This window comes from Sinohyriopsis cumingii, chromosome 2 (genome assembly GCF_028554795.1).
Source record: "Sinohyriopsis cumingii isolate HCF-2022 chromosome 2, ASM2855479v2, whole genome shotgun sequence".
NCBI classification, from domain to species: Eukaryota; Metazoa; Mollusca; class Bivalvia; order Unionida; family Unionidae; genus Sinohyriopsis; species Sinohyriopsis cumingii.
The window spans coordinates 104,335,473-104,347,889 of NC_142962.1; the positions used below are offsets into that span (position 1 = coordinate 104,335,473).

Below are 12,417 nucleotides of genomic sequence, written 5' to 3' on the forward strand. Positions count from 1 at the left end.
AGAGTATGCTAGTGTTAAGTTGAGAGTCATGGACAATATATGTATGAAGCAATGTCATACATCAGTGGATTCTTACTTGCAGTGTTCAGAATTATTTGCCATGGGTATAATTTTTGGTTACCTTGCCCATTTCAGCTTTCTTTTTTATCTGATCAGCAAGACATTGGAGTTACCTTTCCATAGAAAGTCAGTAGATCACCATAAATAATACAGTTCAGTGTTTAATGGATTTAACTGAGTTATCTGCAGGAGCACCTGGGCTTTCCAATACAAATGCCCCTCTAGTTTATTGTTTTTATGTTTATTTAAAGTTTAAAAATAAAAATGTACATTTTCTGTACTCATAGGTCAGTTTTGAAATTTCTTCTTTCTTAAAGAAAAGTGAACTGCAATGTTTTTGGAGTCACAAAATTTGAATCATATCTTTGAAAGATACATGCTTTAGTCAAAGTTGTTGTGACTTGGGCACAAAAAGTAACATTTTCCATTAATATGAAAAGAGTAATGTTATTTTTAATCTTGTCTGTTTTTATTTGCTATTTTCAGATGTGTTATATTTCATTCAAAATGTAAGATATGTGGAAATATCTTGATATAAACTTTAAAATTTAAATATTTTAGGATTACCAAGGCATACTATCCAAAGATCGACTCAGTTTATAGGCCAAGAAAAATGTGTATGGCAAATGAAAATAACACAAAGAATATATGTAAGTACTTGTAGATATTACATTGATAGATAACATAAACTCTTGTTCAGAATATGATCCATGTGGCAAGGTACATATACTGCATACATCCACTTGTCAAACTGCAAACAACAAATATCCCGATCTGCCATAACATAATGTGCCTGCAGACCAGGGTCGATGTTGTGTGTTCTACTAATCATTCCTAACAAAAGCTGCACAGACAGATCTGCTGGCGCATTATGCAAGGCAGCACTGGATCTGTGCAGTTTACAGTTGGACTCGACTTATAAGCAAGTAGATAAATTAGTTTTTTTTTAATAACTAGTATTTCTTGTAGATTCAGTTGATGGTGAATGATCAGTGTTTTGCAAGGACTTTTTATTGAATATCTGCATTTACAACCTGTGAACTGTTGCTATTTTTAAAATTAGCCATGGAAATTACACTTTTGAAAGAGAAATGCTCATGCTTAATTAAATATTTTCTCTGTAGTGTAATAAAAGCTCATTAAAACTGATATACTCAAGTTCTTTGTTAAATCACTGACGGTTATTTTTGTAGGACATCTCATTTTGCCTTTTGCTGACATTTCTTTTTTCCGTCATGTTGGGAATTGGCTAGTGAGTAATTTGGCAAGATTGGACTACTTGAAAGTTGCTTTCATATAAAATGGTAAAGGAGGACAAAATTAAGCTAAAACAACATACAATGAAACCTCTTAAAACTGAACCTCTACATGAACAGATTAAATATTATTGTTGATTATTTTTTCTGTTTACTCTATTTTTATATTCTCAGCTATGAAATGTGATCAGGTGACCTCTTGTACAAGTAAATGTTTTTATGTATTTAGCAATTTATCAATACCAGGTCAGTTTTTTTGTAGATGAATATGATAATTATGATTTTGTCACATATACGATATATAGGGGCTAATAAGTCAAGTCCCACTGGAACCTGCACTGAAAATATCTGCTGTCATATAATATGCAGGCAGATCTGAGCTAATGCAGATTTTTTTTAAGGAGTAATCAATAGAACAAACAGCATAGACACTGATCTACTGCTGTATTTAGTGACTTATAAGTGAATATATATGGTATTTGTTTTACGTCTATGTTTGGCTTTATAGTGGATAAGTTTTGGTTTGTACTTGTTTCATTTTGTTGTAAAATTGATATTTGGGACTGAATTTTTTGTTCACTTTTCAGAATAGAGGGGATTTGGTTTACTGACTTCAATGTTAGTGAAATGAAAGAAGGAAACATTTGGTATCAGAAACAGTATTCAGTTTTTAAAGAGGATTTTGGTTACTGAGGTTTAGGTTATCAGAGGTTTGATTATATATGCATACAGCAGTTTTGTTCTTGGTGGTAAACTTGTTGACATGTCTATATGCATAAAGATTCTTCTGTTTCGTTTACAAATTAAAATTTTGTAGCATGTTTTCTGCGAGTCAGTATTATTTTATTTTCTTGATTGCTTCAACATTTTATGTTCTACTGTATTTCCTTACAGCCTATGTTTGCATTATATGTTGTCCTATTTTTTATCCAGTGGGTATTACCATCGACAGCTACACATGTGAGTGTAGCACAAGACAGTGTGACTGGTACATATTTGATCATGAATTGGTTCTTCCAGAATACATCATAGAGTTTGAATATCTAACACAGGTATTTTCTATTACCCTATTCCCATTTTATGCAGATTATGAATTAATGAAGTTCTGTGACGTCATTTTCAATTGGTAGTTACTACTGTACATTTTTGGGTTTCTGATCAGTTATTTTCAACACTCTATAGGTCACACTGATTCAGAATTTTTTCATGTTCATTTTAAAAATTTTTTAATTATGGACTAAATGCTTTGAAACAATAAATTCCAAGCAGGTATAGACTAATTCTGGGCCATAAAATTATTCCCCAATCCCAGTCTCACATTCTGTTTCCCATCCCAACAAACCTCTGCCATTCTGTGCCTGCAGATGGTGGACTAAACTCTTTTAAACTGTTCTGCACATCTAGATAATATTTTCAGTCATATTTAAAATATAAAATCACAGTATTTAATAGTGTTGAAAGGGATAGCCATTTACATGTTTTGCATGCACATCATTATACAGTAGAGATGCATTTAAGATAAGATAATAATTTTATTTGCTGTGGGGAAAGCAATAGTCAGTTTCATTTAGCTGCTGATCACAATACAAAGGAATCTGTTTACTCTTCCATAAAGTTGGCCTAAATTTAAGCTGGACTGGACAGTGAGCAAGAATGATCATTTCTTGGTCCTGATCAGGAGACTAAACCAGACTAGCTTCAGCACTTTAGACTTGCAACCAAAAGGGTGTACAGTTCTATGCTTCTGTGGATTACCCCTGGGCAAAATATTTACTCTACTTGCCACACTACTATTATAACCATCCTGTATTGATGTGATGTAAAACACCAAAATCAAAGATAACAATTAAATTTGATACGTAAAGAGTGGGAAGGGTTTTAAGGGTTGGTTTATACATGTTTCAAGCTACCTATACAAGGTTCTATATTTACCAGTATGATGCTTACTCGTATGCCCAGATCTTTCATTACCAATTTCCTGATAGCATCCCTAGAGAAATACCCCAGTGATCCCTAATTAATTTCTCAGGCGATAATGATAACTCTACGTCTTGCTGCTTGCATTACAATAAGCAAGTCACACATGTTGCTTTCTTGTTGGTTCTATTAATACTACACTTTTGATTACAGAGGTTATTAGCAGTGGATATTATATATTTTATCAGAAAGAGTCAGGTCAGAAATGCAACACTTGGTAGCACAAGGCGGTGTGAATGGTACATATTTGATCATGAGTTGGTCCTGCCATTTGTACATCATAGAGTTTGAATATCTAGCAAAGGTAATTTTTTTTACCCAATTCCCATTTTATACATTTGATTGGTAGTTATTACTGTACAATTCTGGGTTTTTGATTCCTAATGATTTGGGGGTTATCAGTAGTGGATGTTATCATATATTATCATTAAGAGTCAGGTCAGAAATACAACTCTTGGTATTTTCAGAAATCATTTGTTCCATAATAAATCAGTTGATCATTCCTATGCTGTTTAATTGAAATAGGTAGAACAAAAAGCATTGACCCAGACCTGTGGGTGCATCATATTGATAGCAGATCTGGGTTGGGTTTGTTTTATGGCTCAGTGCATGATAGAATTGTGAGTACATTAGTGATAACATAAACTGACCCTCATTATAAAGTCCCTAATTATACCATTGCCCCAAGGATCCCATTACATTAGTTCAGTTTTATTCTATCTTTGCTACCTGAATTATTTCCCTTTAGGCTAATGTGATTTCACATCATTAAATACCCACTTTCTGCATTTGTATGCTCTATCAGGCCACATCATGATTGAACACCCCTCACTATAAGGCTTACTCAGTTGTAATGCACTCCCGTGAATAGTATTATAAAGAGGTAGCATTGTATTTGTCTCAGCATTGGTTTAATTATTTGTTTCAGTTGCCATCTCCTTCACCTTTTGCTACATTTAGTGATGTACTTCTGGACAGCAAATTGTCTTTTGACCTGCCTCATCCACCTACAGTTGAGGACAAACATGTAGATGATGATGTAATAAACATGGAACCCAAGGCAAGACCTCGCCCAAGGTATGTAATGTGTTTCTGGTAAAAATTATGAACCATTTGTCCTTGAAAATACTAGATACGAATTTTCAAATCTCACTTAATGAAAATTAAATTCTTGGTAACTGGCATCAGTAGATTACACCTCTTGCTAACAGAAAAGGTATTGTCAGTTGTTTGTTTTTTCGGGTATAAACTTTCATGTTTTTTTTGAAAAAATGAAATTTTTATTAATACTTAAATATAGGGATTTGGGAATTGACCTCATTGTTTCCACAGAAATAAAATTATTTATTGTTAAATTGTTTTGGTCATTAATTTGTTGGTTGATAGAAACCATGAAATTTACACAGATGGATACTTTATAAATCTAGTGAAGTCCTGGTAGTAGCTGACCTGATAGATGACCTATCAGTAGAGGTCATTATGTTAAGAAAGCCAATAATTTTGCCCTGTAAGAATCTGGTCATAAATGACAGGTGTCAAAAACCATGGACTTTTAAGTCTGGTTTTACTGTACAGAATATACTAGAAGTCTGACTTAGCAAATTATCTATAAAAAGAAAAGTACAGAGTTAGGCGTGAATGGTATTTTCAGACTTGCATTTTTCCATTGTATATGCACACCAAAAGGTGACGTCTGTAATGTTATGACAGTATCCATCTGTCAGTCCATACAAATTGGCCATCTGTGTACAGCCATCTATTATCTTTGTGCATTTCTGTTCAGTAGCTTTAGTTTTGCTTAATCTACCTTCGCCAAACTTTGTAGATCTCTTGTACTTGGAGTAAGAAAGAAACTTTTTGATTTTGGAGCTGAAAGGTCATGGTCCTTGACTGAAGGAAGAAAAATTGTGTCTGTACACTAAATAATTGTTAATTCTACATCAGAGACATGAACCAAATTTTGTGGATGGCTTGCATTTAGCAAAAGGTAAAAATCCTATTAATTTTAGGGCCAGAGGTCATGGTCATACTCACTTTGACTGAAAGAACAAAATGTTTTCTGGGTATTAACTTTTGTTCTAAATTTAAGACCTGAAAATATAATTTGTGGATAGCTTGCACTCAGAGTAAGGAAGAAGCCTATTGATATGAGGGTCATAAGATCAGTGGACAGGGTTACTGTGGCTGAAAAATGAAAAATGGTTTTAGTGCAGTATCACCTTCCCCAATGTTTTGTGTGGATTGTTTACGCTTAATGAGAAATAAGCCTTATAATTTGGGGGTTAACAATAAAATAAAACATGAAGATCACAGGATCAGTAAGGTTCAAGGTCAGGGTCATTGTAACTGAAATAAAAATGGGTTTTGCACAAATAATATTTGACCTAGAGTAATTTTCTTGCAAACAAAACATGTGGGGAGTTATAAACAAAACCTGTTGATTTTCAGGTCTTAAGGTAAAATAAAGTCTGTGTAATTGTAAATTTTATATAAAAAAATAATAGTTTTGTTCATTAAGTATAGTCCAATACTGCATACGTCATGGTGACCCATTGTTAGAAAATCACCAGAGTCAAGCATGCCCTTCTACTACATATATAGAGGTTGTTAAACGTGGGAGGAGCATATAATTTTTCTTTTACAATACTCTTGTTTTCTTGCTGGGAAATTCTATTTGAAACTAAATATTGACCTGTTGCCTATCACATGGACCATTTCATCTATGGTACACCTATGGCATCAACCTTGTAATTTAAAAAAAAAATTCAGGATGTTTATATCTTGGGGTAAAAATAAAGTTTAAATTTGGCTAACATATTTGAAAATGACGGAATGGATTTGCCATTGAGTGTGGAGCTGTTGTTTATTGTCAGTCGGAATAAAGCAGTTTTTCTAAATCAATTCATTTCATTATTGATACTAATAAGAATTCAGTATATTTTATTGCTGGACAATGAATTTAATGCATATACTGTTCTGTAACATTAATCTCGTAAATTTTGAATGGCAATGAAGATTGTTTGACAGAAGAAAGGTGATTGCCAGACATGTATTGTTGCTGATAGATTGATTTCTAATATGAATTGCCATTTTTAGTGTCCAATTAAATAGGATTGTCACTGTAATGCCTACTCTGGTGTGATGTCTAAGTTATAGATCAGACCCCATTTTCACTAAATTTAACACTTATTCTGCAATTTTAGATTTGATGTTACATTGTGACCCCACTATAACACAGTAGTTGAGATTCATAGAACCCGACCGTGTTATAGATCGAACCATGTTATAAGCAACCAGGTCAGTTAGCTGAAGAAAATTATGCATGTACCCCCCAAAAGTGCGGCAGGGGGAGGGTAGGTAATAATTGTGGGTGGTAAAATACGTGCTTCATCGCCACAGTTACCATCTTAAATCGATGCATATTAAATGAGAAATACACCTATGATGAAAACAGAGAAGGCATATATAGTAGTTTACTTTATTATGGTACCACAAATTGGTACATATATGTGAATACTGTTTATATATACATATTTAATGTATGGCATGAATAGAGTATCAACACTGTGTACTCACCCACAAATCTCATCATATACATTGAATCCGTGATGCAAGTGATACCATCAAAATATGCACACAGAGATTTAAAATATTCAGTAATTTTGTCACAGGTCATATTGGTCTGAATTCAATGGAAAAACATAGCACAATCACGTAACAAATGACAAAGCACATTTACTTTTCATTACGTCCGAAGTCAGTAAAAGTTAGTTTGCATTTTAAGTTGTTGTTGGTAGTGTTCATAAGCATAAACATTTTCCTGCAAAAAGGAAACTTTCACGGCACAGAAAATGTGTTCCAGCCATGTTGGAAAATGCAAAAATCCATCAGATTCCATTACTTTTAATTTGGTACTGACTTCCTTTGAAGAAAAGTTCTTTGTTTTTATTGAAGATTGTTGATGGCTTTCTTTAATGAAGGGTGCAAGCCTTATTGAAGTCACAGCTAAAGGACAGCTTTGGAGAACCAAATAAATGCCCATTTCTTATTGTGGCGGCAACATCAAATAATTGTGCTGCATGATTGAGATTTTTTTCTCCATTTGCTGAGTATGTTTTTATAAGAATCGGTGCTTCAAAGGTAATATGTTTCCTTTGAAATTTCAGCAAACTATTATATCTGGGTACATTTTTAAAAAGAAATTTGCCATCGTTTGGACTATTCTAGTTACTGTTCCTCCCTGCCTATTGAACAAACCAATAAGTTGTTTTTTTTGTTGTTTTTTTTATATGCATTTGTGATAGCAGCATGATGCTGTTTTCCACACATGTGTCAGAAAGTTAACAAAGGGTCAATGAACACTAGAGATTCAGGTGTTCTGGTCTGATGACATGGATTATTACAGAAAATGTGAGTGTTCTGAAGGATTTAATTCTGAGTGAAAAGAAGATGAATTTTACTTACCATCCACATACAAATGTCAGCCTTTGTAAGTATATTAATTACAAGCAAGCGGCCGATAATCCAAAGAAAATATATTACGAGATAATGCCTTGTCCAGTTGATCTTCGTTACCAGAAATGTCAACAACAAAAAAGCGGATATCTCACAACATACAGTACTCATGCTAGATGTCAAGATAAGTGGATTATGATATAACATTGCACTGTTTAGATGGTTTGTCAATATGGACAAAGAATTTGTTTATGTAACAATAGATAAATTTCAGTGCATTTTATATCCAGTTTGCGGTTTCCTTTATTGGGCCTCTGAATTTCTCCACTCCAAACCAATGGTTGTATATACAAGTTTCAACAGCCAAAAATGTTGCCAGTAATAAATAAAATCACAAGATGGTATATTTTGCCACCAACAAGAAAAAACAATCCAAATTTTTGCGACATTGGTGAAGCCCTATGCAATCCCAGAATAAACTTTTAATACGTTATTTTTAGTACTTTTAAGAAGAAAAAACTACTTTTTCATCCACGAGAAAAATACATGTAAAATTTCAGGAGCCATGCCGTGATCATCTTGTATTATTGATACGCAATCTCTTCCCCAAAATGATAAAAAACTCTTTAGGTGTTTTGCATTTTGAAGAAAGAATGTTTTTGTGTACGAGAAAAATACATGTACAGTGCAACCCCGCCATAATGCGCCCCGCCATAACGCGAATTCGGATATAACACAGTCGTGGCATGGCTCCTGAAATTTTTTATATTCTTTCACACATAATATTTTCTTGTTCAGAGTATGTGAAATAGTATATAATAAATTTATTATTATTTTGGGGAAGAGATCGCATATGAATTCAAATGTAATACAATTGTGGCGTGGTTCCTGAAATTTGAAATACATGTACGTGTATTTTTCTCATACCAGGAAAAAATATTTTTTGTTCAAAGTACGTGAAATAGTTTATAAAATATTTATTATCATTTTGGGGAACAGATTGCATATGAATTTGAATATAATATGATCGTGGCATGGTTCCTGAAATTTTAAATACATATACATGTATTTTTCTTGTACTGGGAAAAAATATTTTCTTTAAGTACAAGAAATAGTGTGTAAAACGTTTAGTATCATTTTGGGGAAAAGTTCACATATGAATTTTAATATAATATGATTGTGGCGAAGCTTCTGAAATTAATAATTTCACCAGGCTTTTGAAGTGTTATGCCAAAATAAACATTATCAGAAATGTTACTGTTTACTGATCCATGAGTAAAGCCAGTAAGTCATCTTTGTGATTGTCTTCAATTAATTCTATATACAATCGTTGCTCAAACAATAGCCAACATGTGTTTCTTCTTTAACTGCATACACAACCAAGCAGCAGACAATGTGGTGGTTGATAAAAGATTCTCACAATTTAATAAACATCAAAAGACAAAAGCCGTCAACATGTTTGCTGGGCTTGCAGTGTTATTAGATGCAATCAGTTGACCAGTAAATAATGTCAGCTATATTAACTGGAAATCAAAAGGGTATGAAATTGTACATGCTTTCAGCTTTAAAAAGAATTATAAAAGTGACTTGTGACCATTGCAGGCCTACTGCACTTATTTATTGGGTTTTACATCAGTATGGTGTTTGCTTATGAATTCTTTTTAATTTCCTATTTTTTATAAAAATATTTTACCATTATGGAAAAGCAAGTTCACAAACGCAAGTCATTCTCTGCACTTTGTGCAATGATTAGTATAGTAGTTTTAACAAGTTTCTTTCGATATTCACAAAATCTGAAGTAAAAGTTATATGCACGCTGAAAGCATGTGTTGATTGTTAATTATTCTCAGTGGCGTTGCTAGGTGGGTGCGGGGGGTGCGGACCGCACCAGGTGACACCATCTCAGAGGGGTGACACCAAAATGAAAAATTGCAAATTTTACAGAGCACACACTGCTCGGTCTAGTCGGATTTCATAAGCGGATAACCGATCATAGTTTAAAGATGACTAGCAGGCACAGTAGTGGCGTTGCTAGGGGGATGCGGGGGGTGCGGACTGCACCGGGTGACACCATCAGAGGGGGTGACACCAGAATGACATTACTAAGGATTCTGTATGGTCTGTTATGGAAGGAGGACCATGGGGGTGACACCATGAGCTACTGCACGGGTTGACACCAACCTGAGTGACGCCACTGATTATTCTTGCTGTAGTCGTTCAAACAAATAGGCGTACAAGTGTTAATTATTGGAAATTTCCAGTGGATAAATGTGCACAATAATGCATATCAGAAAACTTTAGCAGTATGAAATTTGTACAGACACCGTTCATAGATGGAACGTAATGAACCGTACACGTGCTTTGTGTTTCTTGACCTAATTTTGCTGTTAATTTTTCCCATTGAATTCAGATACATAATGATCTGTGACAAAATTATTGAATAGTTTAAATATGTATGCAATTTTTGCAATGGAATTACATGTATTATGGATTAATTGCAAGCCCTGATGATACAATATCAGACAGCAAGTAAATGGTGTTAATACTCTGTTCATGCTATATATTAGACATTTAATTCAGACACAATGGTCTAGGACAAATTATTGAATATTGTAAATCTGTGTGCAATTGCATGCCATGATGGCACAGTAGTAAATGGTGTTGATACTCTATTCATCATATACATTAGAAATGAATACACATATATGTACCATTGAGTTTTTCTCTGAAAAAAGTAAAATACCATAAAACCCTGCATTAACATGATCCCACTATTAATGCAATCCCAATTTTTTTACCCCGATTATCGCATTATTGCGGGGTTCCACTGTATATGAAATTTTGGGAGACACAAAACGACCGTGTTATATCAGAATTCATGTTATAATGGAGCATGCTATAGCGGGTCACACTGTATCTTGTTTATGATCCATTTGAAAGATATCATTATTTTAGTTTGAGACAAAGTTGATAAAAGTAATGACTAAGAACTCTTTTGTTTTAAATTGGCACATTTGGCAATCGTTCATTTTGAAAAGGTATGATAACTAATATTCAGCTCAGGCCTTAAAGTCAAGTGAGATTGTGGAAGGTACTGCCTCAGTCATGTATGGTATATCTGCATCATCTCTCCATCAGCAATTGCTTGTTACCACTCTAGAATTCCTATTGCTAATCTGATTTTTCAATCAGAATTAGGATATGGGCAAAAGTCATCAAAATTTTGAACAAATTCAAAAATGATCAAGATTCATGTATATTGATGAAGTGATATTGCATCTTATTGGTTTTCTAAGCTTGTTACCACATTGTAGGCCATATTTTTATTGGATTTTGACCTGGAATATATACTTTTATTATCAAGATCATGGACAGTTTTTATAATATAATGAACAGGATATAGGCATATTAATGAGATAATATAGCAACTGATTGGCTGACCTTGTTACAACTATGGAAGCCATATTTACAGGGCCAGATTTAGGTATAAGCTAAACAAGCTACAGCTTAGGGTCTCCCTCTGATGGAGCCTCTAAAAATTCCATCATTTTTTTTACAGCTTTATTCTCTGTTAACACTTACCAAATAGGGCCTCTACAGCTTCCCATAGCTCAGGGCCTCACTATGTTTAAAACTGGCTCTGCATATATTTTTTCTTTCTGATTTTGAACAAACTTGAATTATGATCTTAAATCATCATGATCTATGCATATACATTAGCTAATCATGCATCTGATTTGATGATCTTGTTACCACTCAGTGATAATATTTTTTGAACCATCATTGATCAAACTTGGGATGTATGCTTATATCATCAAGGCCATGATTGAGCCTTATTCTGGTTTGATTTGGATCAGACTCAGGACTGATTGGGCCTCTTGTTTATTCTTGACAACTGCTGAATTTTATGTGAAAAATTTCTTGCCAGCAAAGTAAAAAAATGTGTATGCAAAATTTTTTTGGGGGGAAAGAAAATTTTAGATATTAAGATAAAATGGTGTCAGAGATCTGCACTCGTGTCATAAAGATACTACTACCTCATAAGATTTTGTAATATGCTAAATGAAGTGCAGTTAGCTTGGTGGATGCTTACAGATATCAGGATTTAAGATTAAGTATGACTTCAAAGTTTTGTTATTATTCATCTGCAGTAGCTTTACGATGATTTAGTTGTCAGTTCTGAGATGTACAAGGTTAACATCCAAGACCATTTTTTGCCTTTGTGTTTTCAATGGCCTAACATTACCTTCTCAGCAGTTAGAATAAATTTCTTAAGATTTTAGGACTTGCTGTACAATCTTGATTAGCTTAATTAAATTTAAATTTGAAAATGATTTTTGCTGATGTATATGAAATATGAATTAATTTGAGAAATAGTTTTCATTTCATTTCTTTTTGTTCAGAATGATTTCATTAACTGATGAACTGCTGAAGAAGTTGTCAGGGATTGAGGAAATGGAACATATAACATCTCTCAATCTCCATGGAAATGGACTGACCAGATTGAAACCACTGTCTGAGCTGAAAATGTTGAAGAAATTGATTGTCAGTTTTAATGAACTGACAAGGCTAGATGAAATAGCCTTCATGGTTTGTACATTATATTTTTTGTAGCTCACAGACTAAAAGAATGGTCTTTCTTCTGGTTTCTAGCAATTATTTCATAAGT

At 33.6% G+C, this 12,417-nt stretch overlaps 1 protein-coding gene across 9 annotated transcripts in view; it reads left to right on the forward strand.

Annotated features, from left to right (window-relative positions):
- Nucleotides 1-12,417, forward strand: part of LOC149805532 (leucine-rich repeat-containing protein 9-like) — a 148,193-nt gene that overhangs the window by 58,573 nt on the left and 77,203 nt on the right. For all 9 annotated transcript variants that reach the window (XM_089950137.1, XM_089950139.1, XM_089950145.1 and 6 more), the window contains 4 exons: nt 622-710; nt 2,250-2,368; nt 4,222-4,370; nt 12,152-12,338. In XM_089950137.1, coding sequence (XP_089806263.1) covers nt 622-710; nt 2,250-2,368; nt 4,222-4,370; nt 12,152-12,338 — 544 coding nt within the window. The remainder of the gene's footprint in view (nt 1-621; nt 711-2,249; nt 2,369-4,221; nt 4,371-12,151; nt 12,339-12,417) is intronic.